The 25,286-nt window shown below is 51.4% G+C and overlaps 1 protein-coding gene and 1 non-coding gene across 2 annotated transcripts in view; one reads left to right on the top strand and one right to left on the bottom strand.

Moving 5' to 3' along the window:
• Positions 1 to 1,548: 1,548 nt before the first annotated feature.
• Positions 1,549 to 1,712, top strand: LOC124516867 (U1 spliceosomal RNA). The gene has a single exon (XR_006963253.1). It is a non-coding gene; the product is annotated as a U1 spliceosomal RNA (small nuclear RNA).
• Positions 1,713 to 9,406: 7,694 nt separating this feature from the next.
• The window catches only part of LOC124516102 (neuroblastoma breakpoint family member 6-like), a 29,419-nt gene continuing 13,539 nt past the window's right edge, over positions 9,407 to 25,286 (bottom strand). Inside the window, 11 exon segments of the mRNA XM_047085258.1 lie at positions 9,407 to 9,646; positions 12,781 to 12,995; positions 15,203 to 15,442; positions 17,025 to 17,206; positions 17,988 to 18,039; positions 19,099 to 19,274; positions 20,116 to 20,167; positions 21,227 to 21,285; positions 22,188 to 22,239; positions 23,229 to 23,443; positions 24,279 to 24,339. Coding sequence (XP_046941214.1) covers positions 12,790 to 12,995; positions 15,203 to 15,442; positions 17,025 to 17,206; positions 17,988 to 18,039; positions 19,099 to 19,274; positions 20,116 to 20,167; positions 21,227 to 21,285; positions 22,188 to 22,239; positions 23,229 to 23,443; positions 24,279 to 24,339 — 1,295 coding nt within the window. The 3' untranslated portion in view covers positions 9,407 to 9,646; positions 12,781 to 12,789.

The following is a 25,286-nucleotide window of genomic DNA, read 5'->3' on the forward strand; positions in this document are numbered from 1 at the left end:
TGTGTCCCACCCGCCCTGGTTTCCTCTTGTCTCCATCTTCCGCACCACCAGCTACAGCAGGCAGACATCTCCTCCTCTGCCTCCTCCAGGTTGAAGGCACCCCTGTAATTCCAGGGGGCCGCCCGGATATTCCAGGACGATCTCCCCATCTCAGGGTCCTTGACCTAAGCACCTTCGCAGAGGCCCGTTTGCTGTGTGATGGATCATTTTCACAGGATCCGGGATGAGGCTGGGGACCTCCCAGGCAGGGGGCATCCTTCCGCGGACCACCACAGTATTGACTCAGGTGACAACTAATGTCAGACGCCCGCCCCCCCCCCCCAGGTCTCTTCTAATTTCAGCAGTCTAGTAAAAGTCAAGCACACGTCAAGGCCCAAGGGAGACAAAGGCAAATCAGAAACCAGAACGCGAGGGACAGGACCAGGAAATTGCCCCAGGACTAGTCTCTTCCGAGTAGGTGCTGCTTGGCTTTCCAGACCTGGCTTTTCCCCACGGAAGGGGGACTTTGCTGGCGGAAATCTCCTCCAAGGGGAAGCGCGCAGCGGGGGAGGAAGGGACGGCAGAGGCAGAGTGGGGCGCCCGGGACCCCACTAACCCCTGCTGTGACCTCTGGCAGTGGGGGGAGGGTCTAAGTGAGCTCAAGGCAGGTGTCCGTGGACCCGCCCCCGCCTCAACGCGGGGATCCTGGTGCGCCCCCCCCCGGGCGTCCACCAGGGGGCGCCGCGGCCCCGCCCCGCCCCGCGAACGCACCTGTAAAGCAGCAGGCACGCGGCAGTTCTCAAACGACAGGTGTGGGTTCGCGCGCCCCGAGCTGCCAGACGTTCGGTCCCCCCGCTCTGGTGTCCAGCCCTGGTGCGGGGGGACTGGCTTGGCGGCTGAGCCCCTCAGGTGGAGCCATCGCAGTGTGTCTCCTTCAAACCGGGCTCTGGGCAGAGACAGAGCGAGAGACAGAGCGAGCGAGGTGTGTGGGCGCTTCTCCGGCTGGGGGACGTCCTCCCTCGTGTTCCTCTCAGGCGGGCGCAGTCGGCCCGGTGCTGCCCGCCGCGTGGGCGCCACGACGGGCGCAGGGGCCGTTGCGGGAGCTGCATGGAGAGGGAAGACGAGCGGGAAGCAAATCAGTGTGGAGGGGAGAAGACGGAGGAGACCCGCAAGGAGAGGAAGGAGGCGGGGGGCGGGAGGAAGAGGAGACGCCTCAGCGCTGAGACCCCGGCGGGAGCGGAGCTGGGGGCAGGGAGACGGCGTGCGCGTGGAGCCGGGTGACGCGGGGAGGGGCGGGGAGTGAGGCGGGGCCGTTGCGTCCTGACCGGGGCGTGGCCTTATGGAAATGAGGCCGCGGTGGGCGCGGTAGAATTCCACCGGGCGGTAGAATTCCCCGGGCTGTGGAAGTGGCCGAGCTGTGGCTCGGCTTGTCTGAGGACGACGTGTGTGGGGTGAGGATGGTTGAGACGGGAGTGGGTGCGGAGGGTTTTGGGGTGCGGGGAGGCCAGTGACCGTGTGTGTACAGTGTGGTGCGTGTGAGGCTGGGTTGGGGCGGAGGGGGAGGAAGTCATACTTACCTGGCAGGGGCGACACCATGATCAGGAAGGTGGTTTTCCCAGGGCGAGGCTTGCCCATTGCACTGCGGGCGTGCTGACCCCTGCGATTTCCCCAAATGTGGGAAACTCGACTGCATAATTTGTGGTAGTGGGGGACTGCGTTCGCGCTCTCCCCTGGTCAGTGGCCTTTCAAAGTCAGATGTGTCTGCGAGCTTCCTTGCCTTGTTTTTCCTCTTTCTCTTCTTACTTCGATGTGTCTCTTCACAGCAGAGTAAATTGCTGCTGTTGTAGGCGGTTCTTTACTTGTCCTATCTTCGGTGTTGGTCTCCTGTGTGGTTGGTTGTTTCTCACTTTGGGCGGTGGGAGCAATGTCCCTTGGGGGGGTTCGAACTGTTCCTTACTGTCACCCTGATCCTCATACAAAGGCTTCTTTACGGGTTTTGCCTTTGTCAAAAGGGCGGGAGGGCTCTGACCTCTCACCACACGTGTGGCGTCAGGACTGCAAGTGGGAGCTCAGGACCTCACCTCAGCTGGGTTATGAGCTGGAGCCCAAGTCAGATGCTTGGGATGCTTGCAGTCTTGATGCTTAACCAACGGAGCCTCCTAGGCGCTCCACGTGTTCGTATTTCCTAGGGATGGCCTCAGTGCTTTCTCTGCAGGAGAGGAGGGGAGGGGAGGGAAGTGGGGCTGCAGTGGTCAACCATTGCCTGGCCTCCCCGTTTTCTGCCAGCAGGTGCAAGGGAGCTCCCAGGAGCCTAAGGCCAGTGCTGCTCAGAGGTGTCTTTGGGGGAAAAAAAAAAAGAAAAAAGAAAATCACTCCAGGGCTGCCTGGGTAGCTGAGTGGTTGAGCGTCCGACTCTGGCCCAGGTCATGATCTCAGGGTTCCTGAGTTTAAGACCCACCTCCTGCTCTGGGCTGACAGCTCTGAGCCTGGAGCCTGCTTTGCATTACGTGTCTCCCTCTCTGCACTGCGCGCGCTCTCTCTTTCAAAAAATAAATAACAACCATTAAAAAAAAGAGAAGAAAAACACTCTGAAAGGAGGGGATTATATGGAAAAGACAAAAAGGATCACAGGGGGATTTGGTTGGGTTCCCACAGGGTCCCCATGGGTTGGGGGAAAGGGGACTCGCACACAACAGGAACTCAGGAAACATGCACACAGGGATTGGAGCATATGGAAGGCATTTCACACATCTGTAAACATTTTGCCTCACGTGGAAATCGTGGTATGTGCTTGGCCGTCATAAGGTGCCTGAATCAGGAAATCTGGAGGTACTCTCCCTGAGGAAAGGATGGGGCAACTACCTTTGTCCTTGCAGATCCAGAGCCATTCTGAGCCCTGAGAGAATCTTACATGTTGACCGACATTCCAATTCAAGATCAACGCAGAGACCCTACAATTTTAAGTTTGTTGGGTTTCCCGTGTGTGGCCAGAGGTCCCCTGGCGGAGAACAGTTGACACGCGGAGTACAGAAGTAGGCCAAGAAACAGAATATTACCTGGATATACCACATTACTTACCGCCCTCACTAGTCTCACTGAACATGGGAGTGGGCGTTTCAATACGTGGTATTCAACGAGGTTTGTGGAAAAAAAAAAAAATGGAAAGTTTGGGTTAATAGTTTACATTGTTGTGTCCACATTGAATTCCATGGGCAGTGAAGAACGTTTTCTAGGTTCTGAGTGTGGAAATGAGGGGCTAAAGGATAAAAAACAATTCTACAACTCAATGTAACTTTGGTAACTTAGTATCTTTCACACTTGACACAGTTTTCTTTCATTTTGTCTGATGCCCTGCTCCCGTGAGTAAGTCTAAATGTATTTGTACAAGAAAGCTGCTATCAATACGAAACGTAAAATCCATACCATTGCGTTTGGCCCTGCTTATTCCTAACGGTGTTTTAGGCTGGTTTCTAACTGCTTGTAGCCACGTTATGGCTCACTCTGAAGGCAGCCCATTCTAGCCACAGGCACACTTCTCCTTGGCCCCACCTCTAGTCTAGGTTAAGCAGACCCTCTGAGCTGGCTCCCTCACTGGGGGAAGGATGTAGGTCAAGCAGGTAATAAAGGGAAATGGAGAGAGGATGCTTAAACCAGGCATTGTCATGAGTGGGATGGACAATGTGGGAGGACTATGGCAATGCTAAAATAACATGCCTGGCGATATCTCTCTCACTCGCTCTCTCTCTCTCTCTCTCTCTCTGTCTCTCTCTGCAAACTTGCACTGCCCAATGAGCAATGCTGGGAGAAACCATTGTATCTCTTCTCGGAGGAAGAAAATTGGATTCCTGCTGATTTATAAGCTCAGCCTAAAAACTCCACCCAGACAATTTGGACAGAAGAACAGGAACTGGGTTCCTTGCAGTTGCTCAGTTCCTTCAGTGACGCTGGCCTGGAAAGAAAGAAAGGTACCCCAGTCAACTTTCCGCATAACCATCGAGTGAGGAACCTCTTGGCAAACACACTCATGGTAGTTACTGTAGGGAGAGTCCTGACCTACGACATGCCTGTAAGTGGGAGGGATCTCGTGTGAGCAGAACCCTGTAGGGACTCAAACATATGCCCGTGGATTTATGTAGCTTAGTGTCCTGGAAACTGTCGCATCAGTTAGGTGAGTATCAGCCTAGCAGGTGACTTCTACCAGGTTCATCGACTTCAACCAGATTCATTGGGTACAAGTGACGACTTCATGCAGCACTTAGAGAGCACGTATGTTAACTCGGGGCCAGAACACGTCCTAAGGTGGGAAGAAGTTTCTTGCAGTTAGTGTTGGTTGTCCGAGATTTCTTGTTGCTTTGCTTGCGCCTCACACAGTTAATTTTATCCTTGAAAATGTACGTCAAACTTGATACCAGAGAAGATTTGTGGGTTTGGTGGGTCTGATTTGGCCATGCAGTATTTTATGTGTGTCCTTTTCAGATGGATGTGCTCTGATGCAATTCTCTGACTGTTCTTAAAAGAGTCATCATGGGGGCGCCTGGGTGGCGCAGTCGGTTAAGCGTCCGACTTCAGCCAGGTCACGATCTCACGGTCCGTTAGTTCGAGCCCCGCGTCGGGCTCTGGGCTGATGGCTCAGAGCCTGGAGCCTGTTTCCGATTCTGTGTCTCCCTCTCTCTCTGCCCCTCCCCCGTTCATGCTCTGTCTCTCTCTGTCCCAAAAATAAATAAACGTTGAAAAAAAAAAAAAAAGAGTCATCATGACCAAGATAAACAGGGATAATCTGTGAGCAAAGTGACTGGTGGATCATGGATCAAATACGTAGCGGGCTTTATGGCCACATTTCTTGCTGGCACGTCTTCCAAAATCACGTATTGTTCTTTTTGCGTGTGCCCATTTGTGACTCCCAAAGCCCAGAGCCACCTTTCCCTGCCACCCTGTAGTCCTTGTCCTCAGTTCCCTACAAGTTCAGGATGATGACAGCTCTCATTAAATCCCACACAGGAGAAAGCCCATATATTGTAACTCTCTGTCCCTTAGTAAATGTTAATTTCCCATATTAGGAAAGGAGCAGAGATAAGAGAATATCAAGTACAGTGAGCACTCTTACCTTGAGGAGGTACATCGACCTTGGGGAAATCTGCCACACCACGAGTGAAAAATTGTTCCCTGTCTCCCCTGGCATAATCTTAGAGAAACGTAACCTTAGGAGAAATTTCGGATTTCTCTTCAGCCAAATCAGCAGGAACGTACATCCCATGAAACAAGTGGGGGTTTATAATCATTGCAGCCGGAAAGATCTCACCCCACGGTCTCAGTAAGAGAGTGGTAGAAAGAACCACACATGACAGGATTAGGGCTGTGGTTGGTTGATGGCGGGGAGGCTGGAAGGAAGCAGGGTCTGCTCTACCTTGAACACTGGTAGTCTGCACGGGCCCGTCTTGACTGCGGTGAGAGTCAGCAGTCATTTCCTTACGAAAAGAGGAGGGTGTTCGGGGCGTTGTAGTTTGCACGGTGACCTGGTGTTTGTGGGGCCTGCTTGGAATAATCAGGTAGTCTTGTTGTGTCTCATTGTCTCAGGGTTCAGAGTCTCTTTGAGGTTGAGATCCTGTATCTGAGACTGTTTATTCCCAGCGTGAGAACAAAACAGTCAGGCCGGGATGTCAGCAGGGCCATTCAGGACATCAGAGGCTGGACTTGTTCTTTCTCCCTGGAAATCCCTAACCTAGAGGTCAAGAAAGAGAGCACTCTGGGCTCACAAGCTGTAGGTGCGAGCCTGGCTGAGTTACAGTGTGACTTTTGAATTTTCCTTTCTGTGGCTCAGTGTCTCATTTCAAAATGGGGCCAATGGGGTTTCTTCTACACGAGTCGTCCCCGGTGTTACAGGAGAGGTGCAGGTGAAGCACTGAGCCCAGTGCCTGGCAGGGAGTAAATACTCAGCACATATTAGCTCTGCTCGGTCCTCTGCCGTCAGCATTTTTATCATCTGCCTCATTCTTTTTTTGTTGTTTTGTTTTCCAAATATACTTTATTGTCAAGTTAGCTAACATACAGTCAAAACAGTGTGCTCTGGGCTTCGGGACGGGGTTCCCATGATTCATCGCTTACATACAACACCCAGTGCTCAACCCAACAAGTGCCCTCCTCAATGCTCATCACGAAATTTCCCCTCTCCCCAACTCCACCATCAACCCTCAGTTTGTTCTCTGTATTTAAGAGTCTCTTCTGGTTTGCCTCCCTGTCTGTTTGAAACTATGTTTTCCCCTTCCCTTCCCCCATGGTCTTCTGTTAAGTGTCTTCAGTTCCACATGTGAGTGAAAACATATGGTATCTGTCTTTCTGTGACACTTACTTCACTTAACATAATACCCTCCAGTTCCATCCACCTTGTTGCAAATGGCAGGATTTCATTCTTTCTCATTGTCAAGTAGTGTTCCATTGTATATATAACCCACATCTCTATCCGTTCGTCAGTTGATGGATGGATTTAGGCTGTTTCCATAAGTTGGCTATTATTGAAAGCACTGCTGAAAACATAGGGGTATACGTGCCCTTCTGCATCAGCACTCTTGTATCCTTTGGATAAATGCCTAGTAGTGCTCTTGCTGGGTCATAGGGTAGTTCTATTTTTAACTTTTTGAGGAACCTCCACACTGTTTTCCAGAACGGCTGCACCGGTTTGCATTCCCACCAACACTGCAAGAGATTCCCGATTCTCCACATCCTCGCCAGCATCTGTTGTTTCCTGAGTTGTTCGTTTTAGCCACTCTGACTGGCGTGAGGTGGTATCTCAGTGTGGTTTTGATTTGTATTTCCCTGATGATGAGCAATGTGGAGCATCTTTTCACGTGTCTGTTAGCCACCTGGATGTCTTCTTTGGAAAAGTGTCTATTCGTGTCTTCTGCCCATTTCCTCACTGGAGTTTTTGTTTTTTTGGGGTGTTGCGTTTGGTAAGTTCTTTATAGATTTTGGATACCAGCCCTTTATCCGATCTATCATTTGCAAATATCTTCTCCCACTTCATCGGTAACCTTTCAGTTTTGATGATTGTTTCCTTTGCAGTGCAGAAGCTTTTTATCTTGATGAGGTCCCAATAGTTCATTTCTGCCTGTATTTCCCTTGCCTTTGGAGATGTGTCAAGTAAGAAGAGAGAGGGGGACAGAGGATATAAAGTGGGCTCTGTGCTAAGTGGGCCCTGTGCTGGCAGTAGATACCCCACCTTGAGTATTGAACTCACGAAATGTGAGATCGTGACCTGAGCTGAAGGTGGACGCTTAACTGACTGAGCCACCCAGGTACCCCTAGAACTAATAGATTTTCCAGAAAAAGGAGAAAACCTCTGATGCTGCATACACCTTCCCCACCACCCAAAGAAGCCAATTTATATCGCATGGAGAGAAAAATCAATCTATAGTCTATATCCCCACTAAACATACAAAGCAAGGCCATATATTTTAATACCGCAGCAAAAACTCATTGTACAAGCACTTTCTATTCACCTAAGATGTCCATGTACAAAGGCAGTAGATAAAGAGTCCTAAATATGCAACACTCAGGGAGTCCTGATTCCGTCACTAGGAGTCATTTAAAGACGAACTCTGCCCAATAAGAGAAGTTTTGACTTTTGTACAACTGATTGTCACTGAATACACTTCATTGTAGATCTGAGACAAAAGTCTGGGAGTGGAACCAGTGGGAATAATAGGATGTAAATGGCATCCGTTTCACCGGGCGGGAACAATACTATAAGAAGTGGCAGGTGGAGACAGAAGAGAAAATAGAATAATGTCAGAAGTCTGAGTTTGGGAGATCACTTAAAACTTGTGTTGTTTTCATTTATTTTTGAGAGAGAGAGAGAGAGAGAGAGAGAAAGGGAGAGTGAGTGAGTGTGGGGGCAAGGCAGAGAGAGAGAGAGGGAGACAGAATCTGAAGCAGGCTCCAGGCTCAGAGGCCGATGCGGGGCTCGAATTCACGAACCGTGAGATCATGACTTGAGCTGAAGTCGGACACTCAACCAGTTGAGCCACCCAGGTGACGCTGTGGTTATTTATTTTTAAGAGAGAGAGCATGCAAGCGGGAGAAGGGCAGACAGGGGGGAGGACGGAGAATCTGAAGGTGGTTCTGTGCTGACAGCAGAGAGCTAGATGCGGGGCTCAAACTCATGAACCGCTAGGCCATGACCTGAGCCAAAGTTGGACACTCAACCTGCTGAGCCACCCAGTCACCCCGAGATCGTTTAAATCTTAGAATGGCAATGTGACAAGTTTGACAAGTTAATACAGAACCAAACATGTCCCACACTTGTGATGCAGTGTTCAGTCCTACATATACAACCTTTCTAAACAACAGGTGCACATTCAGACACACATACGTACTCTTGCCCGTAGGGGAAATATAGCCTAAAAGATACAGACACTCAGCAGTAAATACCAGAAGAGAACCAAGAACATTTACATCACAATGGTGATGGACTGGAGCCCTGAAGGAAACGCAATTCACCAGTCCCCAGTGATTGTCAAAATAAACACTTTAATGATATAGAACGGGGAGGGAGTGTTCTTTTCCACAGCACAATGCCAGCAAATACACATACACAAGGATGATACAACTAGAGTTTTTCCAACATACAAACAGATACGGTTGTGACACACTGCAGGGATCACTAAAAGATGGTAACATTGTAGAGACAGACTTTAGAGACAGCATCTTCGCACATTCTCAGATGTCACACCCAAACAGAAGACCATGAACCATCTGATAGGCCCCCCATAGAAGGCAACCAGTGCTGCTCTCACAATGATGGTGATGGCACACTGGAGGCTCTGGGTCTCTGGGTGGGCGGGGCTGGGACACACAGCATTCACGAGGGAACGCCCGGGAAAAAGGTTAGCCTGAATTTAATCAGGAGGAAGTGATCAGACACCTTCAGGATGTAGACCATCAAGCCAGACATCTGGCCTGTCCCCTACAGACAAGGAAGTGTCACCACCACCAGAGACAGCCACAGAAAGGTGAGGAGATGTTTGGGGTTCGAAAGGACTACAAAATTACGATAGCACAATCTTCTGAGTCCTTTGGAACCCAAGATATCTCTTCTCCTTTTTGTCGTCTTATTTGTGCTGTGGACACTGGCTGTTTGAAGAAAGACAGGCCCGCTGTCTTGTTCGATGGACGAAATTCTGCAGTTGTCTGATCCCTACCTCGTGCTCAGATTCAGGCTAAGCCTCTTCAGCAAGAACGCTGCGTACTTAATGCTGTCTGCTCCTGGCACAGCCCAGCAGGTGGCCCAGAATGTCCAGTTTGACATGGGGTCTATTGTCACGTTGCTCCAGCCTCCGCTTATCTGCAGGATGGAATGGAGAGGAGCCAGACTGAAGGTGTCTCACAAGGGCGTGTGGTCTGGGCATTGGTTGCCTCGGCGACTTATCACGACTGGAGTCAGAAGAGCGAGCATTCCTCTCATCAAACCAGACTTTTGGAGTAAAAATCCCAGAGAGTGGCTTGTGATCGAGATGTCGATTCTCAGCAAAGGATCCCTCGCATGTTCTGTTTGGGCTTTAGCTTGATTTGCTGCTTTAGAGTTCTTTTCAGTAAGTGCAGAATGATGGGGTTTTATGATGGGGTTTCGTTTAAATGAGGAGTATCTTTTCTTAGTTCCTGGAGTCCTTGGTATCTGAGACAGAGAGACAGAGAGAGACAGAGGAATCAAATATGAGTCTTGTTCAGGTCCTGCTGACGGCTGAGCCTGGAGGGATGGCTCCGTGGTGACAGAGGCCAGGGGCGAGCTGAGCCCCCGTGCAGAGAAGGAGCTGAAGGGGGGTCTGCAGGCAGGCTGAGGGGGAGAGTGAGAGCCACAAGTCTGAAGCAATAGCCCCCTCAATTGCATCCAGCCTACACTGTAGGATGCAGGGACCCCTGTGCTCCCTGCAGCAGGCGCCTGGTGGCATCCCAGCTCAAGGCTGCCCTGAGCTGTTGCCAGGTCCCGACCATCCCTCCCTCAGCAGCCACCTCACCCTGGAACCCCCTTCATCAGAAGCAAAGTGATGGCTTTCTCATGTGTCCCACGGAGGGATGTGCTTAGCCCCCGACACACACGTTCAGAGACAGACTGCCGAAGGAAGGAGGGGCCCCTCTGCAGACAAACACACCCCTTCTCACCCTGCCCTGGTCTTCTGAAGGGGGAGGCCAGGCTATGGAACGAGCCCCAGGATGTGAGATGCAACAGGGGCCTCAGACGATGTCCCAGTTCAGTCCTGCCGTGTGCAGATGAGGAACCGTGGGCCAAGGGGCTGATAAGGACCACCTGTAGCCGTGTGACCTGTGCCTGACATCCTGGAACTGAAACCCAGGCTTCGGGCCCTTCCCATCTGTGTGGGGGTCGGGAGACGAAAGCCTCTGATCTGGGGGTGTGGGCAGGCAGTAGATGCTGTTGGCCGCTTGGCTGGACGGAAATAAGGCTTTGCACAGAAATCCTGCCCCAAAGGGGCTGAAAAGAACCCCAAAGGGAGAAACTCCAAGGGGAATGACAAAAAGAGCAGGGAGTGTAGTACCCACGGCCTCACCCCTTTTTGCTCAGGGACCCCAACAGCCCCTGCAGGGCACCTCACGCCAGGATACACCTGAGGGAACATCTAGGAATATTCTCAGTGGAGACACTCGGAACTCTGCAGAGAAAACGGAAGAGCCTTCCTTTTAGTTGTCTAGGTTCTCCTCGCACGTTTCCCAAACTTCCCTGAGGAGAGAGTCTCTCGGTGTTGACACTAATGTAAACGAGGGCCTGCAAAGGGCAGAGGGAGACCTAAGCTTCTTTACTGAGGTTTTATATAAGGAGAAAGTTTGATTAAAACATTTCCTTTCCATCTGCAGTGCACCTGTCAGGAGGCTGGGAAACGCATTTAGTGAAGAGTCAACCGTGATTTTCATTGCATGAGGAGGAAAAAGAGCCCTGAATTCCATTACTGGTAATCAGGGAACGGATAGTTGTTCTTACACTGGGTTTCTAGGCAACATTTCTTTCTTACTGCATCCTATAGTATAAAAATTGTGAGACACTTGGATCCAGAAGAGGGAGTACTCATCGAATTCATTCATGTGTCTTTGTCCTCTTCTTTCTCTGGGCTCTGTTGAGGGAGGAATGTCAACTCCATCAGGGGCTGGTACTCAGCTTGTCCACAAAATGAGTGACACACACACGGGACCCTTCTATATGGCTGATGAACATCCTATAGATCCATAGTCCTTCTGATTCCTAGGTGCATACCTGCAGAGCTTTAAAACATCTCCCGTTACCCACACCCCAGCCCAGAATGTTGAAATCAAAATCTCAAGGGATTGGGTGACGGCATTCACGTGAGTTCAAAGCTCAGTCAGTGTTTCTTTCACGACAGCGTGATTTAGAACTATTAGCTAAGCTACTCTGTTTCAGACCACGGTGTTCTTGTCCTCATCTCTGCCACCATGACCATACCGGCCCTAAAGATTTTGGTCTTCCTTCGGACACCCTCCCATGAATCCCCGTTCTGAGCCGGACTTGTATGAGGCACAGATTGTCTCGTGTTCCCCTGGATCTCGCGGGGACTTCACAGAGCTGCCCAAAGTTAATTCAGTCAATGCTCGCGTATGTGCTCTGGCCTGAGACTCAACTCAGTTCCTTTCGGTGGATCCTTTTATGAACCAGCTGAGCATGTAGACACGGTAACGGCAGTGAAAAGGGAAGACAGGTGGATGCCTGAACATCTCATGTCTGTGCAGGTTGGAAACCTGGCCTCTGCATCTGTTTGGCCAGTGTCCCTGTAGAGTGCCATGACTGTCCTCCACCTGATGCCAGCTCTCTTGAGGTCCCAAGGTGTGGGTGGACACTGAGTCCTGGAAACCCCACACACATTAGCACAGGCCTGCTCACCTGGGGCCGAGGACAAACCTGACCCCAGGCAGGCCGTGTGGCAGTCCCAGAGGTGACCCATGTTGTCGTGCAGTTTTTGTCGGGGTGCTCTTTCTCCTCAGTTTTAACACTTCTTAATTCACATGGAGAAGCTGAGGGGTAAGTGTCATTCTAGGTCGTGTTCCCGGAAACACCCCGGAGGAGAAGCCATGTGCAAGAGACATTAAGACGATGTTCCTGATGCGGCATCTAGGTGGTTCAGTCGGTTAAGCGTCTGACTCCTGGTTTTGGCGCAGGTCACAAGCCCACAGTTTGAGGGTTCAAGCCCTGCATCTGGCTCTGTGCTGACAGTTCAGAGCCTAGAGCCTGCTTGGGATTCCCTCCCTCTCCCTCTCTCACTGCCCCTCCCCGACTCGTGCTGTCTCTGTCTCTCTGAAAATAAATGACTTTAAAAGAATAATTAAGGAAAAAAAAAAGACAATGCTCTGGGAGAAAGAGGTCATGGAGCTGGGGAAGCAAGGAAGGAAGTCAAAGAAGCCACGAAAGTGTGTGCCTTGTGCCAAAGTGCCATGTGTTTGGCGACACGTGTAAATGATGCCGGTCTGCTGAGGGGGGCCGTGGGGCCTAATTCCCCGCGGCCGTGAGGACATGGGAGAGGGAATGCCAGGACAGCCCCCGTGGGGACACAGCACAGCTCACATGCCACAGCTGATGGAGATGGGAGGGCCCCCAGGGTGGCAGTCCCCATGGCAAACAGAGGCAGGACCAGACAGAGGCAGGACCAGTCAGAGGCAGGAACAGACAGAGGCAGCGGCAGCTGGCGGAGGGACCAAACGAGGAAGAGAAAAACAGTTTGGGGTGTGGGCGGAGCTATAATCTAACAGAGCAACAGGAATCCATACTCCAAGAGCCCCGGACACCATTACCTCTGTGCCCTATGCTTGAAGGCCACGGAATCTGCACGCGAGTCTGCCCTCGCCGAACTGCACTTTTCTCTTGATCATCTTCTGTTTCATCACACCCAGGGCATTAACGTGGCCAAAGACTTGACCTGCACACTGGTTGGCCACCAAGCCCTCAGCAGCATCACCCTCCAGCTTGGGAGGGTTCTTCACACCCATGGAAGCTTCCAAACCCTGCTCTGAAAATAAAAGCACATCAACAGGATCCACTGCTAGTCATGGTCTTCCTGTGACTAAATCCCCTACCTACGGTGACATCGAATAAGGACGGTGGGCAGGACGAGAAAGGCCATCGGGAAGTTCACGTGTGAGGGGCGCCGAGGGACACGCTTTGATTACCGCCTGTGTTGTTGACCTCTCTCAGCTACCCTGTAAGGATAAGAGTGCGGGGAGGGCAACATGCCCCCGGTGCCAAAAGTGAAATTGAGAAAAGTAGAATTGGTCAAAACACACAGTTCTGACAAAGAAGAGACAAAGGCCAGGAGATGGTGCTCGAAAGAGGCTGTCCTATTCAAGGGAGGAGTCAAAGTTGAAGGCAAGCCTTTTGAGAGTCACCGGGGAAACCAAAGCTGGGGAATTTACAGAACACGCCCCAATATTTGATATATTTCATATATGTACACTATGCAGAGCATACACACCGAATATACGTAATGTGTGTGACATAAGACGTAAATATGTGTGTCTATGAGCACATTCTTATCTAATTGAGTAAATGGGCAGTTAAGGGTTGGGGGACATTGAGCATAAAGTTCTAAACACTCTTTGGTCAGTTGCAAGTGGAAAATATATACAAATTTGAGAAGGATGAGAAGAGTTGTGGCAAGAAACAGGTGACCTTTTAAGCACCAGGGAAGAATTACAGGCTGAGAATCAAACAGAGTAAAACCACCTGTCCCAGAGCGATAGTTTGTCTTCCCCCAAATTCATCTGTGGAAACCCAATTCCCAACGTGATGGTGGGTGGGGTGGGCCTATGGGAGGCAGATCCCCCCATGAAAGGGATCTGTGCCCTATGAAATTGACCCCACAGAGCTCCCTCACCCCTCCACCCTGTGAGGACAGAGCAAGAAGGCGGCCACACATCACCAGGAAGGAGGTACCACCAGGCGCCCAATGTGCCACTGTTCGATTTTGGTTCTACTCAGCCTCCGGAACGGGAGACACAAATCTCTGCTCTAAGTCACCCGGTCTATGGCATTTTTGTTATCAAAGCCTGAATGGACTAAGAAACCCTCCTTGGACAAAAGTCTGGCATGGAGCCCCGTTTCCTGCTGAGGCCTGGGGGGAAGGTGAGCCACAGAGAGGGACTGAGCCAGCAGGAGAGTCTGGGCCGGGACCACGGGAGTCAGGGAGAAGTGGCAGAGAGGCAAGAGGGGAAGACAGTAAGAACCTCCCGTCCTAAGCCACCTGTCAGGGCTGTGCTTCCCTGAACTCCCACTGAGGCGTCCTCTCGAGCATCTCGACGGGGCGACAGGGCTGCGCCCTCATCACCTCACTTGGGAACTGTGTCTCCTCTTTTCACAGATGAAGTCGGTGCCTGTAGGAGGAGACCCAGGCTCCAGGAGGGGACACCAAGGGTGGGGGGGGGGGGTAAAGACAACACAACCCAGGGGAACGCTGAAACGCTCGGTCTTCATGAAATGTGAGCTGACGCGGATCCTGATGACAACGAAGCTGGGGACGTGCTCGTGGAGATGAGGGGGGACAAGAGGAACTAGATGAAGTATTGGAGAACGGAGTGTGCACTTTAGGAAACTGGCCCCTTATAGTTGCAGAGAAGGGAAACCAGGCAAATGCATGGGAAACTGTCGTGGAGCCACTATTTCCACTGTTACTGTGAGCGCCTAACAGGGAATATTGGCTGCCTGATGGATGTTGAAGGAGAGCAAACGCTGGCCCACAAGCCTTGCTGAGAGAGTCCGGGAAGATGGGGTCCAGCGAAAGCGGAGCCAGGTAAGAACAGCTCTAGCACACGTGAAACAATGCCACGGAACCATTTTCCAAGTGTTCAGACGCCACAAAGACACAAGAATTACGCATGACAGATTCATCGATGTTCTCAAGCCATTTTGCTCACTCGGGTCCCTGGAAATTATGTAGCTTCATGCTCCCAGCATTGACGAGATGGAGATCCCATTTTCAATGGTTTCAGATGAAGGGACCGAGGGGGACATACATGAGATGATGAATAACTTGGCCAGTAAACAGCCAGGAGGCTGAAACCATGGCACCTGGGCAGACAGAGCTGACCCTCAGCCCCAAGCTCTTTGGAGCTGGAGCGTTGTGAGTTTGGAGCTGGGCAAAGCAAGCCTGCAAGAGGCCCCATTGCTGCCCCCGCCCACAACCCTGTGACTGGAGCTTCCTACTCCCCCCGCACCTCTCACCTTGGAAGAGCGGCCGTTGGCTCCCAGAAACCATCGTGGCTGCCAGTCTCCTGATGGCGGGGGAGGGGCGGAGCCTGGCTCTGCCGTCACCACAAGCCAACTGCTGGTCCGGCTGCCCTGGCACAGAATTGGCCACCTGGGTATTTGACTGTGGCGGTGCTTGTGAAGCTTGCACCTCCGGCCTTGGGAAAGTCAAGTTTCCACTCGATGGCCCTTGGGGACCGGGCACCTGCATCGGGGCTGAAGCAAGAAGACACTTCAATGGACAAACCCCAGTTTTCTTAACTCAGCACTGCCAGAACTTCCATTTGTGATGTCCTCCCGCCTCGTCCCCCACCGTCTGTGAGACCAGCCAGTGAGCAGGTACAAAGGCAGACATCATGGATACGAAGGCGATGTCACCGTTGTGTCTATGCCTGGGCATGCTGAGATGGCAAGTGTCCAGGACGCAAAGTCCCTGAAGGGAAGGTCACCCCCTGGAGTCCAGACGGCTTTGCATGGGAGGCGGGCTCATGCCTATTATTCTGTAGTAGTACCCTTCGTCCTACAGCCTAGAGAGAAGGTTCTAGAGAGGCCTCAGGGCACAACGAGAAAGAATTGCTGCTATGTGCCCCAAAAGAAAAAAGAAGAGGGGGAGAATTTGGCCTCAAGGCTTCAGATGCCTGTTTCTCCCTGGCTGGTCCCAGTGCAGGGAGGCTGGGGCAGGGCAGCCCTCCTGGGGCGCCCCCTGCGGCAATCACAGCCCACACACACTGTTCCCACGTTCCCACCAGAACCTGCACTGGGGACGGGCTGTGCATAATGGAGACGCTGCCTTCATTCATCTCCGCCCATCCTCATAGCCTCTCATGGCCCAGGCTTAATGCAAGGCCATGTCACACACATCACCCTCCTGAGACGCGTCTTAACCTGTCCCATCCCTGCCCCCATGGAAACCCAGACCTGGCTGTCAGTGTCTCTGACGCAGAGCTCTGCAGGGTTACCAGGGTGCCAGGCAGCCAAGTGAAGAGCCGCCATGGGAACCCTAGTGAGAACAGAAATTGTCTGGGACCTCTCAGCCCTGATTGCTTTTCATGGAGCGTCTCCTGGAGACCTTGAGCTCCTGGAGGGGCTGGATGAGCCCTGGCTCTGCTCACACCACAAAGTGCACTGACAGGGTAGGAGCTGGCACTCCTGCAGGGTCACAGGGGTCGTTGGGGCGTCTAGCAACTGTTCTCTTTGCATTTACGACTGTTTCAGATCATTTGGGTAGAACTGGGTGCTCTGGTACACAGGGAGGCGGGCGCCCCAGGAGAAACAACTAGCATCTCAGCAACGATTTAACAGATGCAGCCAATGTGGAGCTGACCACAAACCTGTGTGGAAAGCCAGGGAGTTTGTAGGAAGCCACACAAGAAATACAATTGGCAGCAGAATTGCACAAGTAGCAGAGGTCACCTTTTGGAACAAAACAAAATCAGGAAAAAACAAAGGAGGACTGTCACCCAGCTGTCTCCGGGTAAGATAGCGGTGGCTGAGATTCTGAACCCTTTTTTCCATTTTCTCCATTTCTCCTCTCGAGCCTCACTTGGTACCAACAGCCTGCATGTTGGACGGGGCCGGGGGACAGAGGGCAGCCTGGGACAGAAGGAAGGAAAGGGCTCTGAGCCACAGGATGCCTTTTAAAGAGTGAATCCGAGAGCAGAGTTCAAACCGGTACGAGCCTACAGGGCCTGTTGGCAGGGATGCAACTCTCAGCCGATTCAGGTTGTTGAAGACCCAGAGGACAGGCTTCCTGGGGCCCCAGCAGGAACTTCGTGCCCCTCACAAGAACAGGACTCACCATCTACATCCACGCCCAAGAAGACTTCCTGTTTATCAAAGGTGAATGAGGCACTCCTATAAGGCCTATAGGTGTCTGACAGGTCATGGCCAACGGAAGGAGTCAAATTACATTCCCCCACTGAGTCCTGTGGGACTTCATCCTCTGGGGCCACTGGCAGCTCCCTGCAGAGCCTGGTGTTGCTGGGAGGACGAGACATGCAGAAAGAAGGTTTAGTCAACATGCAGTGCCAGCTAGTTTTGAGGGCAGGGCGGAGGGACTGGTCACAGAACACAAGCGGGATCCCCACAAAGGGAAATGAAGCAGTCTGCCTGAAGCTGGGGCCACAGTGTGGGTGCACCCGGGATAGGTGCGGGGGGGGGGGGAGGGCGGGGACAGGCAGGTGCTCAGGGCATGGCCAGAGTGCCAGCTTATGGGGCAGGAGTCGGAACCACCCCAGGGCACAACAGTCATGACCCACAGCACACCAGAGGAGGATAAAGCAGCATCAACACTTTGGCATACACTGTGTGGAGATTTACACAAAGCACCAAGAGAACCCCAGGCTAAGGCAGCATTGTAGACTCCTGGGTATCTGGTGGGCCCAAGGCCAACGTGTCTAAATACTGAGACGTGAAAACTGTTTTCCTCAAACCATGCTTGCTGTGAATGCCCGCCAATGTGGTAATGGCAACCGGCAGAGAGAGCTGTGCATCTTACGCGGGACCTAATATGAGGAGAGACCGGGAGAGTGCAAGGCATCCTGGGACTGCTTAGTCCACCTGCGTCAGTGGACGGCAGATACTCCATTTGAGAGGGATTAATAACGGGGCCTATGCGAGTACCACATGACACAGAGGACCTTGCTGAAGGACCACCTTGTGGGTGTCGGAAGGGATGAAATAGGTGCATTTAGCACTTTCTAGATTGGCCTAGATCTGAGATCCCCAGATGTCACCACTGAATTAAATTCTTCAGAGTTACCTGGGGCATATCGGGTCCTGGTCTTCTTCATCGCAAAGATCATTATGATTGTCTACAAGTAAATACAGACCGGCCAGTCACATAAACAGAGCAGCACTTGGACATGAAAATTAAGTGTCCCACGCAACTAGCACACGGGCACTAATGTCCTTAGTTGGGCAGCAGGGCATTGAGAGAAATAATCCAAGAGGCCTCAAGCAATGTCTTGGGAATGTGCCTTGGCTAGCTTTCCTAAAGCATCGGGCAGGATTTCCCTGATCTGGTAGAGCCCCATCTCAACAGTCCGTCTGCAGAGGTCAACCTCTGTTTTACCGCAGATTCTGGTGAACGGCTTACCTGCATTCTCAAAACTTACTGCAACCTTCTCTCACTAGCTTCCCTCATGAGATACTCTAGGTGGCAGGGTTTTAGGGAATTTCTACAGAGGCCAGACGGATGCACGGAGTCTGCAGACCCTCAAGTCAAAGGAAATCTTTTGTCCGTGATCCCTTTTGCTACACAGGCACATGGGCCATGCACGGGGTGGGGCCATGCCGGGGCTCAGCTAGGCTTCAGGGAAACGTACAAGCAAGCTGATGGTAGAGGTGGTTATGTCCTGACACTCAGACGACGACTTAGGGAAGACAACCAACACAGAGGACACGGACACTGGGGACCAGAGCAGTGAAACCAGGGAAACAACAAACCCAAAGACATGGGTAAGGCTGACATCGCCTTGACAGGCACAAAACTTCAAGGAACACTGTTTGGGATGAAAGTGAGAGGATGGCAGTTGAGGAGACACATTGTGTGGAAATCAGGAACAAGACAGACTCCTCTGCGTGTGCCTCACAGATGAGTGTGAGTTTGTCACACCCGCCCTGACCCCAATGTCCTGACTTGTGTCAGGAGCCACAGGCATGGCTTGAGATGAGGAACAGAGGGCAGGGCCCTGATGCATCTGATGTCTGTGCTTAGAAGTCTATCCTAGAGCCTGACTCAGATCCATATGTCTACGGGGCTGAAACACCTGGATAACAAATTCCAACATAAGCAGAGTAGGGATACCCAACTCTGGGGTCGACTTGGGAGTCCAGTTGGAGCTTTATCACCTTCGCAGTGGAGGACTCACTAGCTACTTCCAGAGCAGGACAGACATCCAGATCCTCATATGAGTTGATGTTGGCCCTCCTGTGTGTCCAGGGGGAATCAGATGGGTCAGGAAGAGCTGAGTAAGTCAAATAGCGTTCATCCAGTGAGTCCTGTTGGACATCCTGCTCTGCACTCTCCGGCAGCTCCCTGCCGAGCCTGGTGGGGAGGGGAGGTCTGAAGATTACAACAGGAAAAGCAGACACCACAGCATCTTACTGGTTTTCACGGGAAGCCGAGAAGTGTAGTCATAACGTAGGGGCAACCCCATTATTATTGACAGGGAAAACTATCCTCCTGTTTCAGGGGCACAGTGGGGATGCTATGGGGGAAGTCGAGGCAGAGAGGGAGAGACAGGGAGACACACACACACACACACACACACACACACACACACACAGAACAGAGGTGTTCAGGGCACTGGCCACGGAACCAACTTCTGTGCACCAAACTGAACTACTGTGGAATGGATGTCATGACTCACAGCACACATGGAGAATCCTAAACATGAGTTCAACCCTTTTGCATACATTTTGTTGATATACATTCAGTGGCTAAGTGAACACATGTTAAAAGGCATCATCCACATGGAGAGATTTGCGTCCTCAAGGACTCTTTCTCTTACTATCGTGACATCATGTGAGGTTTTTTGATTGTTTTGCAGTTTTCCATTTGCTACAGCAGATCCTCAAAGAGGTAACACCAGAGAGACAGAAGTAGACACGTCTGTCACTCTGGTGTTTCCCAAAGGAGAGATCAGGGCAATACAGAGCACCTCAGGGAGTGACAATTCACCTACTTCAACTGACTGCCGGTTATCCAAATTGAGGGATCATTAAAGGAACTTATCCACATAATACATGAAGACACACGTCATGGCCAAAAAAGATATTCTGAGACTGGAGAATGGATGAGATAGGTAAATTTGGCGGTTTCTGTTTTTCCTGTGAAATGTAGAGTTGAACCACTGAAATAAAATCCCATGATTCTTCAGACTTACCTGGCGCATGTCAGGTCTTGGTCTTGTTCCTCCTCTTGATGGGTCTGATTTTCTGCAAATAAATACAGACGGGGCCAGTCACATTAAACAGATCCCTGCTTGCACATTAGTAACCCAGTATTCGGTGCCACCCGGGGACTCAGCTATGCTCAATGAGAGCACAGGTTGAGTGAGAAGGATATTTCAGGGTGCCTCGGATAGTGTGACAACTGGCTTGATTTCCTGGCCTGAGCCATTGGGAGAAATTTGCTCTCTCCAAGAGATCATCATCACAATTTCCTCTGTTTTGAGTCTGTGCAAACACTTTCAGTTCTCTTTTTCACACAGATTCTGGGGACCTGGCCTCTCTACCTTCTAAAAGGATTACTACAGTTTTCATCCTTCTCTCGTGAGATACCTGGTTGGTGACGGCTTAGTGGAATTTATACACTGAGATGGAACAGAGAGCATGCAAGTACAAACCCTCAAATTAAAATGAGTCTTTGGAGCTACACAGAAACCTTGGCGCAATTCCTGTGATGAGGGAATGCCAACGCACAGCTCTACTCCTGGAAACACACAAACGAGCTAACAGTAGAGGCACCTAGTAGGGTGGGTTTTCACACGAGGCTTAGGAAGACAAGCCAAAGCAAAGAGATAGAGAATGAGGCTAAGAACAGGAAAGCCAAGGTTACATCTTTCACCCTGGACAAGGATTCCGACTGACTGTGGCAGGCATGGGTTCTTAAAGGACCTGGCTCAGAGATGAAATGTGGAGCATGAAAGGTGAGAAGAGGCATTGCATCCAAGGTCTGACAGACACCTTCTATGGTCGTGTTGCTGAGGCGAGTTGTATGTGTCATGCCGCCCTTGGGTCCAATGACCTGACAGTGAAGCCCAGGGGACATGGGCATGTCCTGGGAGTAGGAAGGGAGAAGAGTTCCCTGACCCACATGATGTCTGTGCTTGAAACTCCATCCATCCTGGAGCCTGGCTCAGATCAAGATGTGTGTACAGGGCCTGCACACAGGGATGAGCTCTCTCAGCACAGCACAGGTGTGGGGCACAAAGACCAGGAGATGTACGGGGCAGTCCAGCTGGAGCTTGATCACCCTGACAGCGGAGTACTCACTGGCCATTTCCAGAGCGTAAGAGACTTCCAGTTCCTCAGGGAAGAAGATGGCGGTGCTCCTGTAAGGCCAGTAGGAGTCAGACAGGTCAGGAAGAACCGAATATGTCCAGTAGCGTTCATCCAGAGAGTCCCATGTGATTTCCTCCTCCACCACCTCTAGCAGCTGTCTACTGAGCCTGAGGCAGGGGCAAAACTGAAGATTAACCAAAGAGGGATCTGAAATCCTACGTCCTGTCTGGCTTTGATGGAAGGCAAAAGGCATTTTCACAAAAGCAAAGAGAGTGCCTCATTAATGAGAGAAACAACTCTTCTTTTTGTGTGGGACGAGGTGTGTCTGTCACAGGGGCGGCAGACAGAAAGGACAGTAAGTGCTCTGTACACTGGCCACCTAGCAAGCTGATGAGGAAAGAGCCTGAATGAGCACCGTGCCATCCAGTCCTGACTCAAACACACAGAGTCACAGGACAGCAGTGGCTCCCTCCCTTCCGTTCAAATGCCCTTGAGTCCTGCATGGAGTGGCCCAGTGCGTGCAGCTTCGGGGGCGGGCTACTGTCTCAGAATTCTCATGCCATGAAGGCCTGTCTCTCTCAGTATCACGGCATGATGGCACATTTTAGTCTACGTACATTCTTGCTCTGAAATACATGCCCACATGCTAAATCGAACGGGGCAGAAAGTAGATTGCCTTTCTCTCGAATGCTGGGGAGAATGGTGAGTGCAGGAATCCCTGTGCCTTTAGCTCACCTGGGCCAGCTGACTGTGTGTTACTCAACTTGAGTCGTAATTAAGAAATGGGAGCGATACAAGTACCACAATGAAAACAGAAACCATTGTGAAAGCGGATAATTGGCCATTGACCGAATGGATAACATGGTTCTATCCAGCACTTTCTGCCTTTCCTTGGATCTGAGGTCTGCAGACGCCACCACTGATTTCCCAGCCCCCAAGTATTCAGAATTACCTGGGGGCATCTGACTCTCGCCCTTTCAGCCCCTCGTGACCCATTTGGTTGTCTGCAAATAAATGAAGAGAAAGTTCCATTAGGCAGATTCCCCTCCACAAATGCTCACTCCCATGTGCCGTGTAGCAGAAAACAGAAATAGAAGCACAGTCATAACAGGCAATTGTGAGAGAAATCATTCAGGAGGGATTCAGTAGCGCCCTGGAAAAAAATCACTGGGATTGTCTTCTTGAGCAAAGAAATGTCCCTGATATGACAGGCCATGATCACAGTGTCCTAAGACGGGTCGACACACACAGAAAATTTATCCTTTTTCCCAGAGATCTTGGGGAAGGACCTGGCTGCTTCCTAGAGCATTGCTGCAATATTCAGGCTTTTTCCATTTGAAACGCCGCAGGCCAATGGTTTTGAGCAATCAGCTGTTGAGATTAAACTGACGATTGGAATCTACACACCATCAAAGCAGAATAATCTTCAAAGCTACAAAGCACCAGGGGCCGTTCATGAGGTCGGGAAGTTCCAGGGCCCTGCCTTGCTGCAGAGAAACATACAACGTATGATAGACGTAGTCCTGTCCTGGTTCTCAGCTGACTTGAGACAAGAAGAAAAGGAAGAGACAGAACAGGCAGAGACAGTGAACCTGGATCGTGACATTTCCCATGATACAGAAAAGGCTTCCAACAGCCTTGGGTGGCCATAGATATTCAGAAACATGGTTCAAGGATGGAAATCAGAGCCTGGCAAGAGAGATAAGAGATTAATCCAAAATTTGGAGGTCGGATAGCGACCTCCTGTGCCTGGGGTAGAGAGGTATAGGAGTCTGGCAGGACCACCTTCAGAGCAGCGATGGGCGGCGGCTCAGACATAAAAGTGCCATGGCTTAGACATGAATCGAAGAAAGCTCACTGACTCATGGAATGTCTTATTTCAAACTCAATCCTAGAGCCTGGATAGAAACTGTCTGTGAGTACGTGGTCCACTTCTGCGGGTTAAATCTCTTAGTCTACACAGGGTGTGTGCAACAAAGATTATGGACCCTACCTGGGGAACCGGGTGGAGTTTCATCCCCTTTGGAATGGGAGCATTCACAGGCTACATCCAGAGCAGAGCCGAATTCCTGTTTATCCGATGGGAACGTGCCATCCCTGTAAGGCTGGTAGCAGTCACGCCCTTCTTGGCCAATGGAAGGAGTCAAAACACATTCATTCAGCGTGTCCTGGAGGACTTCCTTCTTTTCAGCTTCCGGAAGCTCCATGCTGTGCCAGGTGGGGCAAGAACGACAGAAGAGGAAACCAGGAGGATCAGACACCATGGCTTGCTACCTAGCTGGTGTTGATGGGAGGCAAGGGAGTGGTTGCAGAAAGGAAAGGGACCATAGCCTTGAGAGAGAAAAGGTTATCCTACAAGAGGCAGAGTGTGGCCAGGAAGGGCTGGGAGAGAAGCAACAACAGATAGATACTCAGTCCCCTGGCCACATAACGAGCAATGAGGAATGAGACTCGACCATCCCAGTATGGTACAGTCACGAGACGAAGGACAAATGGGAGTCCATGCCAGGGGCAACCGCCACGTGCCTGAGTCATGTTGAATTTAACATAGACTGAACAAGCGGTTACAGCTCTTGAGTCACTGTGCACTGCAGAAACTTGTGCCCTCCAGGCACTTTTCTATTCATAGTGTCACATGACACCCCAACTTTTTGGTTTTGGTTAGGTAATTCCGTGTTAATTTTGCCAGCTCTCTGTCTATCAGTTCCTTTGCTGGTTACCTTCCTACCAGGGACCTTTGAGAACTGTGTAGAGATGCGTCTCCTCCTGGTGTTCATTTACAGGAGAGAACGGGTACTTTGTGCGTACGGGGAATCCTAAGGCGGCTGAGTTCATCTGGGGCTCCCCCAGACAAGCAGCCCCGCGACAGCAGACAACCGAGGGAACAGGGCCATTTGCCGCTGAGGGAATTCAATCACTACCATCCGCAGCTCTGCTGATCCCTGCATCTGCCACCTGGACTCTGTGACCTCACCTACTGTTCTTTCTGAGTCCCTATCCTTTTTCACCCACACATTACCGGGTCCCCAGTATTCATTGTTACCTGGCGGTGAGGGATTCTTCTGCTTGTTCATGCTCCTCCTCCTCCTCCTCCTCCTCATCTTCTGCAAAGAAATTCAGAAATCTCCCGTGAGCGAGCTCCCACATCACCACTAGCGACATAATTATCTATGCATGACTAACTCTTGTTCTGAAGCTCCAGGGCACTGCCCTTGAGAACTGTTGCGGTATGGATTTCAGATCCAGCAGGGAGTGTCTCTGATTCGGAGGCTCACCATGACTGAGACTGGGCAAAAGTTTAAACTGTCTCTTGGCCAGATCCGTGGATGCCTGTCCAGTTTCGATCCGACTTCTGCGAACAGTGTCTTGCAGGTGCCACAGTCATGCCACCGGCGCAGGCCCTGTGTGCTCCCAGTGCTCACGTAGAGTCTCCTCCTTGCCCCGAGGACAGCACAATCACCCGGTCCCAAGTCCCTCCACGTGTGGACTCATGGGTTCCCAAGTGGACGTCAGTGTTACGGACGGGCCGTCTGTATGAAAAGTGTTTCAGTCTAAACGACGTTCCACCTCCAAGGCCTACTACATCCAATACCTCATTCAACTCCACACAGTCAGGGGCTTTATTTTTCCTGAAGTGCATTCGTGAATTTTCTGCATGTGATCACCACAGCTATGATAGGTTACTTGATAGACAGATGAGGAGACAGTTATGGAGAAAGCGAAGATCACTCTCTCACCCACAGTTCATAAAGACAGCTCCTGGGCGGGAGCCTGGAACTTCCCGCTTAGCTCAGGGCTCCCTACACTCGAACAAGCTGCCTCCTTCCTCGTCCTCCCTTCTGGGCTCTGACACTGGTGGAGGCTGCCTCCTGCCCTAAAGGCAGTTCCCTCGGGGAGGACACAGATGGGTGGAGCACCGTGACCTCCACCCTGTGCACTTCTCCTCTCCTTTCCCACCTGCTAGTCCGGGTCCTCTGGTGGCCCCATGTGTCACATGGAAACCAAGACAGCGGCTGCCAACAATGTGAGGGGAGGCGGGAGATGTCTGGGG

This window comes from Lynx rufus, unplaced genomic scaffold (assembly GCF_022079265.1).
Source record: "Lynx rufus isolate CCGP_SWC_20201006 ecotype Redwood Valley unplaced genomic scaffold, mLynRuf1.p SCAF_2, whole genome shotgun sequence".
Lineage (NCBI taxonomy): Eukaryota > Metazoa > Chordata > Mammalia > Carnivora > Felidae > Lynx > Lynx rufus.